Raw genomic sequence first — 18,886 nt, 5'->3', positions numbered from 1 at the left:
TCTTCACTCAATAACTATTTTATGGATGCACCAAGGAAATGGAGTCATACTTCAATCCCTCAAAGACTGCTAGTGTTGGAGGGTCTCCTGCAGAGGCTGAGGGTGGCTGTGGCTCAACGTGAGGACAAGAACACTCTGAGATGTATCATTATAACTACACCTAATTGTTATGAACTATATAGGCCCAAATAATGAACAGGCTAAATAGAGGTAGGATTTGAGCTCTAATCGTAGACATAGTTCAGAGGGGGAAAAAAATCAACCCTAAATATATTCAAGTTTAAAGAGCATTATGTGTTTTGGGGGGAAGAAGAGGGAAGCAGTATCAGTCCAGCAGATGTCTCAAACTAGTGGGCCAAATCTCACTTGCCAAAGTGTTATGATTCAGTTTTTTTCTTTTTTTAAGTTTCTGTCATTTAAAGGTCAGGAGACTTAACATAGAAGTCTATATTTCTTGAAAAATCAGACTTAGAAAAACCAGATCTGTACATGGCAGTCATCCAAGGCAATAGTCAGTTGTAAGTGATATGCAGCTCTCTTCGCTATGAACAGAAAGCCTCTCCAGTTGCCCAGTCCTCCAATTTACCATCACCCCCTCTGGCCTCTTCAGCACTGAGGCTTAGTGTAAGTTACCTTTTCATTTTATCGTTTCTTTATTTGGGGCATGTTTTACTTAGGTGTGTCATCCTTTGTGGCGTCTGAATTTGCAACTCCAGCTATATAGGGTAAGAGGGAAGAAGGACCTTAATTTATATTACTGTTTCCAGACAGTGCTGTGAAGGACTGTTTTGTCAAGAGGTGCGGTTACCTTCCGTGATGTCAGCCTCAGAAGATGAATCTGCCTCAGATATCCCTAGAGTCCTTTCACTCAGTAAGCTGCAGTTTTGTCATCTGAACCACCTGGATGATCATAATATTCCCTCTCCTGCCTGCCACCTGGGATTATGGTGAAATGTGACCGTGAAATATGAAAGTGCTTTGTTAAATGTAAAACCATTAAACAAATTAGTTGCAATAACTCTAAAGCAGCAATTTTCTTATCTGGAGGTACAGATTTACTTTTACCTCCCAGTGACCTCTCTTCCCAAAGTGGGGGAGGGGGAGGGGAAATATATGGCCACAGACAAGAGATACTGTGATTGGGGTCGATTTAGAAAAGAACAAAAAAATGTACAATTGCCTTTTAAATTATAGAATATTTTGACATGAGGGGTTTTTTTGGGGGGAGGGGGAGAGGGATAGGGATGATGGTAGTAAAAGAGAGAAGATAGAGGTGAGAAATGACCTTTGCTAAACCCTGCTGCTTAACATACTTTGATCGCATCAGATTTGAAGTATTATAGTCATCTAAATTTGGAGACAGATGGTCTGCTTTTGTTTTTTGAAATAAAAATTCATTTTCCCATGGATTTCTAAAGTTTTTAGAAATGTATTTCAGAGATGTTCTCTGTTTATTTGATCCAAATGGAAAACTCTTTTATTAAGCTCTCTGCCTTATTTCTTTACTTTGAGACACTTTCCTCATATAAGAGCAATTCCTGGTAGTTACACTTTGGACCCACTCTCTTTCCAAGTAAAGTTCTGTTCTTTGCTATATTTGTGTCCTAGTGAGATTATATATGTTGTGACAGAATAACCACACACTGAGTTCCATACTCATATCCAAAACAGCTGGGATCTTCAATTCCATACAGCTGTGTCTCCCTCTTACTCTACTTATTTGCCCATTTTTCAGAGCTTTTCTGTCACAAAACCAGAGGGTCTGCCATGAGAAGGGCAGTTGTAGCCCTGTATGGGGATGAGGGGGATGAAGTCCCTGAATCCTGAAAATTGGGAACAGAGTGCTGTCATACATGATTCTTGCCAAACACTGGGTGAGTTTAAGCTGGGACCTCACTCTCTAATGTAAATATTCAAAATTGATTTATATTTTTAAGCATTTTTAAACGTACATTCTAGAGTTTAAAATACTGTTTTATGTTCCGAACTATACTCATGCTTCAAGGGGTAACCTTTAGTTCACCTTTGAAATTTACAGTTATCTTGTGTGAGTCTCTGATGAGTTTTTAAGCTTTGATTTTATTTTCTAAATGTATATATTAATGACAGAAGAGTATAAACATTGTTAATCTTTTTATTTTGAGATTCATTAATTACCTGAGTTTCTTAAGAGTTTTTATCTTTTTATAGTCACCAAAACTAATACTGATGTTAACCTTAATAACCAAATAAAGTCCCAATGTCTTTGGCAGCTCAGCACTGAAACAGTATTATGAAAGTTTCATTTAAGATCCAGAGATCGGTAAATCGTACACTGCCTCTAGGTTCTGTCATACTTGGTAAACACCCAGAAAACTTCACGTGTATCACAGGTTCAGCACCCCAAATTCCCTTAACTGACTGTCTGCAGGACCATAACATCTAAGACTGTTCAATATTAAAAATCCTAAAGTCTAACCTTCTCGTCTCCTTCTTCTTCTCTTCTCCTTCTTCATCTCTCTCTCTCCCTTATTTTTCTATATTTAATCCCTCACCTCATGAAGACCCTGTCTCTTGACTACCATTTTATCATCGGTAGTCTCTGTCAATAGATTAACTTTCTTCCTTGTCTAGCCACATTACTTGGTTTATTATTTATTCACACCAGTATCTAAACTTTCCTTGCCTTTTGTCTTGCTTCCACTTTTTCCCAGCATACTCTCCACCCTAGTTCAGTTTAGCCATTTGCTTTTTCAACTGATGTATATATAAATGTAACTAAATTCTAGTAGTGAAAATCACATAGCCAGATTATTGTGGTGATGATTTGTCATGGTCTATAATGTAGCTAGCCATTCTTTCCTTTTCCTACTCACAGCTACTGTTCTTTTATCATTCCTTAAACTTTCTACCCCACTTTTTTTTTTTTTTTTTTTTAACGCGGGCCTCTCACTGTTGTGGCCTCTCCCGTTGCGGAGCACAGGCTCCTGACGCACAGGCTCAGCGGCCATGACACACGGGCCCAGCTGCTCCGCGGCATGTGGGATCTTCCTGGACCGGGGCACGAACCCACATCCCCTGCATCGGCAGGCGGACTCTCAACCACTGCGCCACCAGGGAAGCCCTACCCCACTCTTTTTTAAAAACAAAATTCACACTTTGTTTAGGTTGATAAAAGCTATACAAAATTGATTTTCTTCACCAAAAATTACAGCAATATTTTCTGTATTATTCCTAGATAAACCACAAAACACTTATTTTTGTAGGTTTTCTAGGTTTTGCTTATAAATCAAGATGAGGCAGTAGATCATGGAAAAAGACAGAAAAAAACAGACAAATCAGTTGTCAGTATCCATGGCCTCTGATCCTGTTTTGACCATGAAACAGAAGTGTTCAACATATACCTGCCAAAAAGCTTATGAAGATGTAGGCTCAATAAAGGAATATAAACAACAACCAGATGTGGAACGACAATGGCAGGCTCTTCCATTCAAACTTTAACTATAACTTGTTACTTTAACTTCATTTGATAAAGACAGAATCTACACTGAAATCCTTGTTTGGCAAGCTCACATGTTTCTCTTACAGTCTGATAATTTTCTTAAGAGTCCCTTACAGATTTTTAACAGCATACTTAAAACTCCTATTATTCAAAGGTCAGTCATGAGCTTCACTGTAATGTTTATAAAATGTATTCCTTCCACCCATACCTCCTCAAAATTTATTTCTTCAAAGAACTGATAACTCAATACCTGACAATTGGATCCACAGTGATAAATGTTAATGTCTAAAATGACTTAACTAATACAATTCCAAAATGCCATTAGCAGAGATCACACAGAGTGTAACATGGTACTTTCAATGCTATCTTCTGGAAGAACAGTTAGGTCTCCAAAGCATGGGACTTCAAACAGGCCATTTAAACAGGCAGATTATCAATGACTAATGTACTCAATGGGAGGCCTACAGGTCAAGATATTCAGTGATTAAGTGGCCTACGTACACCTTACAACTTTTCTGTAAGGTATTTTTAGATTTCTTACAGATTTTTTCAAATATCAAATATAAGAGAGAGGCTATTTTAAAAGTCTCTTAGGTATTTTCAATGGTTTCTGAATTATCTATAGGAAGCTCTGACTTACTTGTATAGAGTTTGATATATGTATCCACCATTAAATCCAAATCGTGTTTTATATCCAAATTTATGTTTAGCAAAGCCAAGTTACTTTACCTTTGGTCTGTCAAAGTGTTCCTCAGGTATGCTTTGAGATGCTTTTGCCCATTTTCATAGCGTTCATTCTCAACCTTCATCACAGGAAGAATACGTAGGACCTTGAGCAATGCATAAACATTAGGAAAATCTTGATGTCTGCCAGATGAAGAGCTTCATAAATAGTGGATGGAAGTGCTATATTTTTCCGTGTTTCCACTTGATTCTCCAACAATGCAGCTCAGCAGAGAGTGTGTCAGGATTAGGTAAATCATTTCTGTACATGTCAGCATGATGCTCCTCTGATGTATTGAATTTGAGCTGTCCCATGACAGAGGGTACCAGATATAAGCATTTAAGAGCTTTGAGGTGCTGTTCTGAGAATATATCTTTCAGTTCCTGAATAATGTGTTCCACTGTTGGAACACTTAAGAGTTTCTTTATAGTAAGTCTCAGAGGTTAGCTGAGATTCCAGGTTACTGTGCTGAGCTCTGTGAAATTTCCCTGGGAGTTTCATCTGAATATCAAGTTTGGTTGCCAAATTTGTGGCTTCCTCAAACCAAAATTCATGATAAACTTCGATATTTTCCATCACTTCATTTAGTGAATGCAGCACTGCAGTCAAACTACTGGCTGCAAAGAAGACATCAGAAGTTTGCCCCTGAAGATTTTTCCCAAAGGCTGTTGTAAAAGATAGAACATTTTTAAGAACAACAATGGTAACGATGAAATCAAAATCTGTTACCGCACTACAGAGTACAAATGCTCGGCCAGCTATACAGTTATTCCATCTAACATTTGTGACACTATTTATACCATCTAAACATACAACAAGTGCTTGTAGGAGGTCCACTAAGATTTCAAAAGCATCATGCCTGCCTGTCCACTGGAGAATGGCAAATTTCCTTCAGTTCTTTGCCCCTTTCTTCATTGTTCTGAAAAAGGACAGAAATTACATTGTCAAGCTCTAAAAGCAGTTGTGGTGATGGATGGAAAAAAGAACAAACTTCCTCAATTGTTCCTAATGTGACAGATACTCCCATAACAGGCAGTGATTTTGCCAACCACATATTTAAGGCACAGGAAGAGCAGAGTGTGTAGATACCTTGGGGATATTTCTCTAAAAGTCTAGAAGCAACAACTTTCATTTTGGAAGAAAATCCACTGGACACAATGTAAGCCTGGCCACGACAGTACTCTATGTTGAATCCCCACTTCTCAGTTATCATAGTGTGAAATTTCACAGCCAAAATTTCTGCATCAGTTTCATAAGGCAGGAAGCCCACAGATTCCTCTCTCAGGTTGTGAGCTTCATCAACAAACCTCACCAACACAGGCAGGTACTCTTTCCCTGCTATGTCCACCACATCGTCAGTGATGATGGAAAAGAAGTGAGAGTCTCCCACTTCTCTGAGGGTTTTTTCCCAAATGCAGCTCTCACAGATCTCTAGCATCTGTTTCTGCTATGTTTTCGAACAATGTGTTAACTGCTGTTGTCTCAAAGCGCTTTCTCAGAACCTCTTCGCCAGAATTGATCCGGTACTCAGGCAGTGTTTGAAAGTTATCAGGAGTAAAGAGACCTTCTGGGATTTCATCAGCTTCATGTCCATCCAGAGGTATGTTCCGTTTTCCCATCAGAATCAAAATTTCAAATAAAGATTTTAAGTATTGTTTTCCTTCTCTTCAAGGGTTAAAACTTGGCACTTAAACTCGGCACTTTCACTTCCGTGGCCCGGGTTCAATCTCTGGTTGGGGAACTAAGATCCCATGAGCCGCAGCCCAGACAAAAATAAATTTTTTTTAAATTTTTAAATAAAAAATAGGGCTTCCCTGGTGGCGCAGTTGTTGAGAGTCCACCTGCCGATGCAAGGGACACGGGTTCGTGCCCTGGTCCGGGAAGATCCCATATGCCGCGGAGCGGCTGGGCCCGTGAGCCATGGCCGCTGAGCCTGTGCGTCCGGAGCCTGTGCTCCACAACGGGAGAGGCCACAACAGTGAGAGGCCCGCCTACCGCAGAAAAAATAAATAAATAAATAATAATAATAAATAAAAATGGGATCTCAAACAGTACATATTACCCTTCAATGAATACTGTTCCTTAATAGTATATTATAGACATTCCATCAGGTCAATAGATAAAAGACTGAACTCATTCCTGATAAAAGTTATATAATGGTCCAAAACTATACATTAGTTTATTCTACCATCCTTCTATTGATAATCAAATCTTCTCTAAAAACTTTTGTCACCACAAATATGGGGTGCATATATCTTTTGAAATTTAGTGTTTTTGTTTTCTTTGGATATATACTCTGGAATGGAATTGCTGGATCATATGGTAGTTCTATTTTTAGTTTTTTGAGGAACCTCTATACTGTTTTCCATAGTGGCTGTACCAATTTACATTCCAAGCAATGTACTAGGGTTCCCTTTTCTTCACATTCTCACCAACACTTGTTATCTGTGGTCTTTTTGATGATGACCATCTGACAGGTGTGAGGTGATATCTCATTGTGGTTTTGATTTGCATTTCTCTGTTGATTACCGATGTTGAGCATCTTTTCATGTGCCTGTTGGCCATCTGTATATCTTCTTTGGAAAAATGCCTATTCAGGTGTTCTGCCCATTTTTAAAATCAGGTTGTTTGTTTTTTTGATACTGAGTTGTATGAGCTGTTTATATATTTTGGATATTAACCCCTTATCAGTCATATCATTTGCAAATATTTTCTCCCATTCATTTGGTTGTTTTTTTTTTTTTTAGACAATATTACGTTTTTTTGTTGTTTAGTTTGGGGGTTTTTTGTTGTTTTTTAATTAAACTTTCCTTTTTGTTCTTGTTGCTGGAAAGCAAAGTTCTGACTTTGTGGTCAATTATAATATCTCATCCTGTGTTTTTAATAGTTATCTTTTTGTCATCCCAAATGCTATCTATTCCTCTTTTAAACTCTGTATCAAGTTGGTATATTTTTATGTTTATGTAGTTCCCTATATGTAGTTCTGTAGTTCCCTATGTAATTATGCAGTTCCCTATAAAACTAAAAATGGATTTAACATCTGACCCAGCAGTTGCAGTCTTGAGCATTTATCCTAGAAATATGAAAACTTGTGTTTACATAAAAAACTGATATGAATGCTCATAGTGACTTTATTTATAATAGTCAAAAATTGGAAACAGCCCAAGTGTATTTATATTAAATATTTTCTATTATAATCTATTAATAGATCTTAGGAATAATTATATAAAAATCAATATATGTTTTTATTATATTTTGTGACATGAAGTCAGTTCAGTAATCCAGCATGTCATCAGCCATATTTTTAAGATTATTTCCCTAACCCATATCATATAAATTGTGGTAAAAGTGATCTGGTTATGAAATAGTCCTTTAAATGAAAAGATGTTGTGAAATGTGTTGTTCACCAACTTTCAGAAAAAAAACTATTCTGTTTAATACCAACACACTTTTGTTTGGAAATTTACAAGTTGATAGCTGCAAGAGAGAATTTTGTGCTCATTAGCAGATACAAAGAAGTAAAGTTAAAATGTGGCACATCCCTCCCAATTTAGGGGACATCACAACAAAATTGTGTTCTGCTGACTTGAATAACGGGAGACTTTGCTAGTAACTTAGCATTTATCCTTCACTTACTGTTAGAATACTAAGGACTTATAGCATATTTTCCCCCACAGGCCTGGGAAAAAGTCAAGACTTCTTAATGATCAGCACCCTCAAGTGATGTATAATCGTTCTCAATGGTGAAAAACTGAAAACATTTCCACTAAGATCAGGAATAAGACAAGGTTGCCCACTCTCACCACTATTATTCAACATAGTTTTGGAAGTTTTAGCTGCAGCAATCAGAGAAGAAAAAGATATAAAGGGAATCCAAATTGGAAAAGAAGAAGTAAAACTGTCACTGTTTGCAGATGACATGATACTATACATAGAGAATCCTAAAGATTCTACCAGAAAAGTACTAGAGCTAATCAATGAATTTGGTAAAGTAGCAGGATACAAAATTAATGCACAGAAATCTCTTGCATTCCTATACACTAATGATGAAAAATCTGAAAGAGAAATAAAGGAAACACTCCCGTTTACCACTGCAACAAAAAGAATAAAATACCTAGGAATAAACCTACCTAAGGAGACAAAAGACCTGTATGCAGAAAACCAGAATACACTGATGAAAGAAATTAAAGATGATACAAACAGATGGAGAGATATACCATGTTCTTGGATTGGAAGAATCAATATATTGAAAATGACTATACTACCCAAAGCAATCTACAGATTCAATGCAATCCCTATCAAACTACCAATTCCATTTTTCACAGAACTAGAACAAAAAACTTCACAATTTGTATGGAAACACAAAAGACCCCAAATAGCCAAAGCAATTCTGAGAAAGAAAAATGGAGCTGGAGGAATCAGACTCCCTGACCTCAGACTATACTACAAAGCTACAGTAATCAAGACAGTATGGTACTGGCACAAAAACAGAAATATAGATCAGTGGAACAGGATAGAAAAACCAGAGATAAACCCACACACATATGGTCACCTTTTCTTTGATAAAGGAGGCAAGAATATACAATGGAGAAAAAACAGTCTCTTCAATAAGTGGTGCTTGGAAAACTGGACAGCTACATGCAAAAGAATGAAATTAGAACACTTCCTAACACCATACACAAAAATAAACTGAAAATGGATTAAAGACCTAAATGTAAGGCCAGACACTATAAAACTCTTAGAGGAAAACAGGCAGAACACTCTATGACATAAATCACAGCAAGATCCTTTTTGACCCATCTCCTAGAGAAATGGAAATAAAAACAAAAATAAACAAATGGGACCTAATGAAACTTAAAAGCTTTTGCACAGCAAAGGAAAACATAAGATGAAAAGACAGCCGTCAGAATGGGAGAAAATATTTGCAAACGAAGCAACTGACAGAGGATTAATCTCCAAAATATACAAGCAGCTCATGCAGCTCAATATCAAAGAAACAAACAGTCCAATCCAAAAATGGGAAGAAGACCTAAATAGACATTTCTCCAAAGAAAACAGATTGCCAACAAACACATAAAAGGATGCTCAACATCACTAATCATTAGAGAAATGCAAATCAAAACTACAATGAGGTATCACCTCACACCAGTCAGAATGGCCATCATCAAAAAATCTACAAACAATAAATGCTGGAGAGGGTGTGGAGAAAAGGGAACGCTCTTGCACTGTTGGTGGGAATGTAAATTGCTACAGCCACTATGGAAAACAGTATGGAGGTTCCTTAAAAAACTAAAAATAGAACTACCATACGACCCAGCAATCCCACTATTGGGCATATACCCTGAGAAAACCATAATTCAAAAAGAGTCATGTACCACAATGTTCATTGCAGCACTGTTTACAATAGCCAGGACATGGAAGCAACCTAATGTCCATTGATAGATGAATGGATAATGAAGATGTGGCACATATATTCAATGGAATATTAGCCGTAAAAAGAAACGAAATTACTTGTAGTGAGGTGGATGGACCTATAGTCTGCCAAACAGAGCGAAGTAAGTCACAAAGAGAAAAACTAATACTGTATGCTAACACATATATATGGAATCTTAAAAAAAAACAAAAAAGGTTCTGATGAACCTAGGGGCAGGACGGGAATAAAGACACAGATGTAGATAATGGACTTGAGGACACGTGGAGGGGAAAGGGTAAGCTGGGACGAAGTGAGAGAGTGGCATTGACATATATACACTACCAAATGTAAAAAGATAGCTAGTGGGAAGCAGCTGCATAGCACAGGGAGAACAGCTCAGTGCTTTGTGGCCAATTAGAGGGGTGGGATAGGGAGGGTGGGAGGGAGACACAAGAGCAAGGGGATATGGGGATATATGTATACATATAGCTGATTCACTTTGTTATACAGCAGAAACTAACACAGCATTGTAAAGCAATGATACTCCAATAAAGTTGTTTAAAAAAAAAATGGCTCAAAGATATTCTGCTTAGGTGGAAAAAACCTAAAGGAAAATTTTAGATAGATTAAAAGAGACCTTGTTTTGAAGGGGGAGAAAAGCCAGATGACAGCAAAGACAGAATTCTTCCTGCCCTCTTCCTTTTAGCTTACCCAGCACTGGCAGGCCTAAGTAACACAGCATATTAGCAATTTGGATAAGAAGGGACTGTAGCAGGGAGAAAAACAGGGATCTTTATAGAAACTATTGAATATTTACATTAAAAACGTGCTAGACTTATCCCACAAAGGTATATTTCAGTCGTACTAAAAGAGAGGTTTTAGGTTTAAACATACATGAAAAGCAAAAATTACAATTTAAAATAGGTGATTCATTAGCCTTCTTCAGCTTCTCAGTGTCAAAGGAATATTTTAGAAGAGGCTGTCTATAAGTAACGTAATCCATTGATTTACTGCTATACCAGAATGATTCTGCTATTCTCTTTAACTTCATAATCAAAAAAATAAATAGGCAAGTGTAGCTGTGGTCCTGATTCTTCCTGCAGCCTGAAGAGGGGCCTATAAAATATGTCCCACCTCCTTTCATGCAAGATGCATCCTTCTATTAAGGACCTTAACCCTCTATGTACTTTACCATGTTGCACCATGCAATGATTCTGCCCACCTTCACCATTTGACTGTTGGTAAAAAAGTATACTTTACTCTTTTCCACGAAGTTTGAATCCTGTTTTATCTCTGATTATAATTAACACTTGTTTCTGCAAGATTAGCAAAATGATGACGATGAATTCTGTAATGGGCACATGGATGTGTATTGCATTATTCTACTTTGTGTTTGAAAATTCTCATAATAAAAAGTTAAAAATAACTTGTTTCTATTTAGACGTCTCTGTCCAGATGATAATCGAAGAATATATCCTTCAAATGGATTTAACTGCAGGAGACAGAGGAGAGTCACACCATATTCTTCACAGGGACTTCCATCTTCATGCGTATTCCTAAAAGGTGGTTCGGTTGACTAATGTAGAGGTAAAAATCCAAGAGGTACGGAATAGCACAGAAAGTCATATTTTTAAGCTACTGATTATAAATATGTATGCCTGTATATTGATGAGCTTTAGAGAGAGCATTATGATTTACCATCAGGAAAAAGTTCAATTGGTATTGAGTAGTTCACTTTACAAACAGCCCACCATTTACCTATCTTTGCCCCTTTTTCATTGTTACTTGGCCAAAAATCATTTCATAATAGAAAATTTAAGTTGTATGTCAAAAGGCAACTTGTGTTATTACAAAATGAGCCATCTACATTTTTTGAAATATTTAAGAGTATTTATAAATATAAGGAAACTAACAGTGTGGAACATATATAATTGTTGCTTTTTCAAACTCAGAAATCTAATTTATTGAGGCTGTACTTTTAGTTACATATGCTAATGAATTGCATTTCTGGTTGTAAACTTTGTAAAAAATAATTTCCTCATGATTCATTTTTTTTCATTTTACAAATAATTCTTGTGTGCATATGGCAAGAGATTGTAGCTTCTACCCAGCTGGCTAGACTACAAAATCACAGTATTTAAAACCCATCAGAACTCTTTCTTCCTTGGTAGAGTGACAGCAAAGGAAAAAGCTATCAGAGACAAAAATAATAAGAAACCAGCAGAAATTTTAAAGAATCTTTAAAGGTTGCATGTAGGCGTGCATTATGGATCACCTTCCAGCTCTTTCCCACAGGGTTCTACCAAGAGCACAGAGGCAATAACTGAAGGCTAGGGGCAGGGTGAAGAGCTGGGAGAAATCCCCCTGAGGCACACCAGTTCTTCACTTGAGTGCCAGGCAGTGGCTCCCCAAAGGCAGAGGGCAGCACAAACAGAAAACTCCTGAGGCACAGAAAACTGACAAAGGAAGAAACACTTGGGGGTTGTTGTGTAGCAGAGGGAGTAAGCTTTGTAAGTGGCAGTCAAGCTGGCCCACTGTGGAACAGGCTGCCAAATGAAGTATGGCAGTCAGGCAGTAGATGGCCACTTATCTGAGAGCCATTAGAAGGAACTCCATGGAATGGGAAAGTAATCTAGATCTTTGATACCCAAAGTTTGGTCCCCATACAGTTGTAGTGGCATTACCTGGCAGCTTGTTAGAAATGTAGAACACCTCAGCCTCACCCCAGACCTACTGAATCATTTTTTATTAATTAAAATTAAGTAATTTTTACTTCAACAAGACCCCTGGGTAAGTCATATACACATTAAATTTTGATAAACATTACCTTTTAAGGTACATTCTAATCCTTAAAATTCTACTTTAATAATATGTACAATCAATTCCCACGTAGTGAGCTCTATTGAAACTAAATGCATGGTCCAGAAGGGAAAGTTCAATGTGGGTAAAATCAAAGAGGGCTTCACTGGGGAGTCAGGAGTTGAGCTGGTCCTTACAAGCTGGAGGAAGAGGATGGTCATGTCAAGAGATAACATAAATAAGGATACTGATGCAGAAACAGTGGTATGGACCAGCCCATCTGGCAATGGACAGAGCGATTAACTAGGACTGTTACCTTAGTTCCTGCTAAAATACCCCTGAGCCCAACTTTTCAAAAAGAGAAAGGTCACATATCTTGTCCCCAAGAAGCTTAACCCAAATACTGAATAGAATGGTCTGAATGCTCTAATGGAGGCCCAGGTAAAGGGCTGTGATAGCACAGGGAAGAAGCAGTTTATTCTGACTTAGAGATTTGGAGAAGACTTCACTGAAGAAGGGTCATTTGAGCTGAGCCTTAAACTCAGAGTGGGGCAAAGGTGCTCCAAGTTGAGCAAATAACCTGAACAGCTCTGGGTAAAGAATCAGTCTACCTTGGCTAGAGTGTAAGGAACATCAGAGGGTAAGGTGGGATGTAAGCCTGGGAGAGCTTATAGGCATGGATCAAAGGGCCTGAATGTCTGTTGGAGAGTATGACCTTATTTCATAGGCAACAGAAAGTCACCAACAGTTTTAGTTGAGGAGCAATGTGATTAAGCCCACTTTTTATAAAGATTAATCTGGAAGTAATAGTTTGGAGACAAGATTACTGTTCCTGATATCAGGTCTCTACTGGGGTGATAACAACAAGATCGTAAAGGGGAATCAAAATGAAAAATGCTGCAAAGGCAGAATGGGCAGGTCTTGGCCAGGACAGGCCCCTGTCACTTCAACATTGATAAAGTTGATTCTGATCTTGGTTACTAGAGGCAGTGGTGGCATTAATCATGATAAAATGCAGGAGGAGGAGCAGGTTTAGGAGGAAGGGTAGAGTTCAGTTTAAGTCATCCTAAATACATACTGTTCCCTGTCTGGCTCACATGACTTTCCTCCCCTCTCTTCTTAGAACTTCATTATAAGAAATGATGTTGTTTCTTAGGTGACCGTATCTCACTTCTCATTGACTAATCCATGTTCTCTGCTATTCATCATGCAAAAGGGACATAAAAATAAAAAGTCAACTCAGATGCTGATGACAGTGGTGCCATCATTATATCATCAATTTAAATTAGAAATTAAATTACTTAAAATAGAGAAATGCAAAAAGTACAACAATGCTTTACCACATGCACAGTCCTTAAATGCCACTTTTGAAAGAGAAGGCTTTTGGAGACATTCCTTTCCCTTTTATTAAAAAATCCATTATACCTGTGATAAAACCAGTTATGTTCAGTTGTATTAGGTTCTTGTGCAAATAAAAACTTGGGTAGTTAACTATATACACTGTCCTAAACATATAAAGAAAATAAATAGATGGTCTCTTAGGAAATCTATCATTTTAGAATGTGAGACTAATTTCGGAGCTGCCAGAGCACCCTGATTAAGGCCGTGAAAAAAATTTGTAATTGATGATGTCACAGAAGAAATGACATTTTTTAAGAAGAATATTCTTTGGCAAGATAAGTAGATTTTAATTTGAAGAAAACGTACTTTATGTTTCAGTTAATGAGACTCTGTGGTAGATTGAATCGTTGTGCCCAATGTTTCACGAATTTTCTGTGTTAGAATTAGTTATTCATGTCCTTTGCCACATGACTCTGCCATTCCTCCCAGTATTTCTCCAGCTCCCTAATGTTGGGCTTAGTCATATGACTTATTTTGGTCAGTAGAATGTGGATGGAAGTGACAGGGGCCTGTCCTGGCCAAGGCCTGAAGAGGCATCCTGTATTTTCTCTCCCTTTCTTGTGTCCCTACCACTCATCATGGGAACATGGCTCAGGAAGCCACCAGACAAGGAGAGTGGGAGATATATGGAGCAGGCCTGAACCAGACCTACCACCGCAAGTAGATATACTAGCTGACTTGCAGACCCATGAACATGAAAAATCAATGTTTATTGTGGTAAGCCACTGAAATTTTGAGGTTGTTATAAGAAATTTTTAAAAATTATAAAACTAGCACAAACTGAAAGAAATACCTGGCTAGCATAGGCTAACTATGAGCAACTCATGTTCTAACAAGATAGCAACTATTAGACTCTGAATCAGAGAGGAATGAGACCAATTTCAGTGAAACTCAGCTCATCTTTCAAACTGACAATAAATGAGAATATATTTTAATAGTAACGTTACTATTATATGGTAAACTTTGCTCTGTGAGCTATTAAGAGACTAATCTTTATTTTAATATTCAAGTTTACATTTTGACCATAGAATATAAGCATCCAATTATCTTGTATTATCTTTGAATCCAGATTAAATTTCCCAAAGGTCTTTCATCAGGCATCTTGGCCTAAATAATAGGCATCTGTGTCTTCACAAAAAAGGCAACAAAACCTGAGGAGTAATGTGAAATTCTGAGCTGGGATGTTAAAAGCTTGTTAAGAATAATGTTAAACTTCATATATAATAAATAATAGCAAGAATGTTATAGCATCTTTAGCTGTTTAAAGAAAATTCCCCCCCTCAAGAGAAAGACAAAGTGTTATTGCCTGTGTCTTTTTAGCTGTGAATGTACTTTTAGACGTGTGCTATTCAATATGGTAGCCACTAGCCACACGTGGCTGTTGAGCACTTGAAATGGAGTCCTGGTTAGGATGTGCTGTAAGTGTAATATACACAACAGATTTCAAAAAATATTAAAATATATATATCATTAGTAACATATATTAATTACATCTTGAAATGGGTTCTAGGTACCTTCACCATAAGCATCTTTGCCATTGACATCTCTGCCACATCTCTGCACTTCTGCAACAGACATTTTCGTCGAATAACTAATTGGCTGTAAGGCAAATTCCCTGTGAAAGATAAAATAACTGGTTGACAGTTTTTGGTTTGACAGTTTGGTTTCAACTGGTTGAAATATGTTAGCATTTCTTCCAGTTGGCGACATTATTGATGGCTTTATCGAGCTGGCATATGACAGTGATTTGCCCCAAAAGTTGGTTCCTTATTTTAAAACACACTACAGTAGAGGAGAAAGAGACCAAGGCCCTGGAAGGTGCAGAGGTGAACCCACATTTCCCACACAACTTTGGAACATCTATCAATGGACACGTGACAATATGCCAAGAACAAACGACAACCGTGTAGAAGCTTTCAAAACACAACACAAAGCTCAGTTACAAAGATGCCTCTAAGTATTTGGAAACTTACATCGCTCTTTACGAAGGAAAAAATTTTAGCAAAAAAGAAAAAGTACGATGCAGAACGAGGAGACAAATCAATGAGCAAAAAAAAAAAAAGTATAAAATGCTATGAATGAAAGACTTGGAAGACAAGTGCTTAGATACAACCCACAAAATAAAATCAGTTATGTGCACAGTATTGCCATGAATCAACACACACTTTAAATGTACTCAAATATTTTATATTTCACAATAAGTCTTGAATTTTGTTATTCGTTTCATTATGTCCTTTTAATTATCCCTCTTTGATTTTCCATTATTTTATCTTTTATGGCAAAATTGCTTTAGAGCCAATTATTTGCAGTGAAATGTTTGTGGCAAAAATGTCTATGGCAAAGATGCATAAAGCAAAAGTACCTAGAACCGGCAGCAAAACTTGCAGATGTGCTTCCTTGCACATTTTGTTGTGTAAATACCATGACAACAAAAAAGGCATGCCACTCTTCACTGATGCAACTCTTGCACTAAATTAAACCCTGGGACAGTAAGATATGGCATGGCTTTAAAACTCAGTGAGCATCTTTGTGGTGCAACTGGTTAGCATGCTTGGCTAAATGGAAAGGTTGATGATTCAAGCCTACCACAGGATGGTCTTATCCCCAGCCAATAATTTCTTAGTGATGAAAATATTCTGGAATTAGATATTGGTGACAGTTGCACAACATTGTGAATGTACTAAATGCCACTAAATTGTATATGTCATAATGGTGAATTTTAGGTTATATGCGTTTTACTGCAATAAAAACAAAACCCCAATAGATGTGTTGGAGGATGCACTTTCCTGACCTTGTGTTGTAACTGTATTTTTCTTCCTGACATGTGTACACCTACCAGATAATACGCCCTGATATTTGAATGCCTATGTATATGTACAGCAGCTTTTTAAATAATCTCTGGTCTGGGTGTCCCACTCTAGCATTTTGGCATCACCCAGGAATATGTGACTTACCCACATCCCTCTTTTGTCTTGGATTAACTATTGGGTTAACTGCACATCCCATAAATTCCTTTGTAGGACTCTTTCGCCCTAGCACGTACTTGCCTAGACTAGAAAATTCTCCCATGCAAAGGGCAGGCTGGGCATGGGATATGTGTCTGTCTTCTCCAAAGGCATTGGATGGCTTTCTTAATAAATGGGAAACAGGAGAGAGAGGGTCTGTAAGACCACAACTGAATCAGTTCCCAAGATTCTTCTTTTAGCCAGGGCAATTGACCAGCACAGGACTCAGGACTCTCAGTTTTTCTGGATAAAGTCAATATTTTTCTTTTATAAAGCAACTATCATGAAAGGAGGCAGGTCTTCAAGAGCTACACAAGTACAGAGTACAAAAGAGAAAGGGGGGGAGTTTGGAGAGGCTCACAAAAGAGACAATGTCTGCCAGGAAGTTCTTGAGGCAGTGGGTGGTAAATACCTCCCATGGAAAGGCTTCAGCAAAAGCCAAGGAAGCTTCATGCTGGTCAAGACTGGCCTTGTACACCACTGTGGAGGAAAGTGCTCCCTGGGCAAGTTTTCTTCTCACTCCAGCCAGCAGATTTCAGCTGTTCCTGCTATACCATGTCTTTCCAGAAATACGAAGGCTTGTGAAAGATAAATATGCCTATTACGACCACTATGACCAGGATCAGGGAGAAGAGGACCATGAGGAAGACATATGTGGAGTGGGAGAGAGGTGTGGACAATGGCTCTTCAGATGGGATCATGTTGGTCAGGTTCAGCATGTAGCCCAAAGTCCACCCGACGCTGGTGCTCCGGACCTGCAAACAGTGGGGAAAGTCTGTTGTTTCTGGTCCCAGGATTAAATGAGCTTTCATGCAACCCTATCCATAACACTGAGCAACCAGGAAGTGAGAGCACCATGTTCAGTTCTCTAAATGGATTACTTTTATATTCTGAATTGGGAAGATGGCTGTGGGGAAAATGGAGCAGGAGCAAGTGATTAAGAAGGAGAGTGTGGGGCCTCACTACTAAATTCCCCCAATTCAGAAGAGTGTGGGGCCTCACTACTAAATTCCCCCAATTCAGAAGAGTGTGGGGCCTCACTACTAAATTCCCCCAATTCAGAGAGGAATTTGGGGAATGACGGCTCAGTTCTCCTGCCTAGAAGAACTTAATTTAAATTAGGCCTTTGGAAATTTGCATTCTTCTTTTGCTGTTTGTGTGAATGTGGGTGGCTGGGGTAGGGAAGGGGGTGTGGATGACAGGAAGCGGGTAGAGGGTGAGAGAATAATGACTGTCCCTGGCCTTGTGTATCAATGTCAGGCCCAGGAATCTCATCCATATGAAACCAGGACTTCTTTTATGATTCAACTAGGGAAAAATTGGGGAATAATCCCAGCAAGTCAGTCTTACTTGACAAGATGAAAGACTGCATATGCATGAGAAAGGATTATTCTTAAATAAAAAAACATTCTCCAACCCTGCCATCTTCCTAGGAATATTTTCAAGTCACCTCAAAATGTATTGAAATACAGGTAGTCTATGAATAACAAAGAATTGTGGAAATGTTTCTATTACATGAGTTGTATGTGGTCATGGTAGGAAAATCATGAAGTACAGATAATACTAAAAAAGAAAATAAAAACCACCTCTACTTCATCATTCAGAAGTTGCTGCTATTATTATTTTGTGACATATCCTACCAGTCCTCTCTGTGCATGTTTTTCACATAAAAAATGGAATTAAATTGTATGTAGAATTATTCACTTAACAATTCCTTGTAAACATCATCCCATGTCTCTTAAGGGATTTCTGCAACATCATCACTGACATGAACTGCCTTATATGTTCATTTTTACTCACTTTGTTCAATTATTTATAAATCCTAGAAATGGAGCAACTGGACAAAATGATGTACATGTTTTAAGGCTCCTAGCTCATGTTGCCAAAACAGTCTTCCCAAAGGTTATGCCAGTTTACATTCCAACCAATACCATGTGGAATGCTCCTCTCCCCTAAACCTTTACCAGTACTGGGAATTAATAATTTGTAAAAAGGCCCATGTCCCTTTATGGGGAATGGAACCATATCTGACTGCCTGTGTCAAGGAAGCCTCCAGAGTTAGA

At 38.0% G+C, this 18,886-nt stretch overlaps 1 protein-coding gene and 1 pseudogene across 6 annotated transcripts in view; both read right to left on the bottom strand.

The window, feature by feature from the left end:
* Window positions 1-60: 60 nt before the first annotated feature.
* On the bottom strand, window positions 61-15,396 carry LOC149747292 (52 kDa repressor of the inhibitor of the protein kinase pseudogene; annotated as a pseudogene).
* The window catches only part of ENTPD1 (ectonucleoside triphosphate diphosphohydrolase 1), a 111,651-nt gene continuing 107,274 nt past the window's right edge, over window positions 14,510-18,886 (bottom strand). For all 6 annotated transcript variants that reach the window (XM_022569240.2, XM_022569237.3, XM_089897282.1 and 3 more), the window contains one exon: window positions 14,510-17,578. In XM_022569240.2, coding sequence (XP_022424948.2) covers window positions 17,372-17,578 — 207 coding nt within the window. In that variant the 3' untranslated portion in view covers window positions 14,510-17,371. The remainder of the gene's footprint in view (window positions 17,579-18,886) is intronic.

Source organism: Delphinapterus leucas, chromosome 16 (genome assembly GCF_059928025.1).
Source record: "Delphinapterus leucas isolate spDelLeu-1000000601 "Yukka" chromosome 16, BTC_Dleu_Yukka2, whole genome shotgun sequence".
NCBI classification, from domain to species: domain Eukaryota; kingdom Metazoa; phylum Chordata; class Mammalia; order Artiodactyla; family Monodontidae; genus Delphinapterus; species Delphinapterus leucas.
This window is presented reverse-complemented; position numbering and strand designations above follow the sequence as displayed.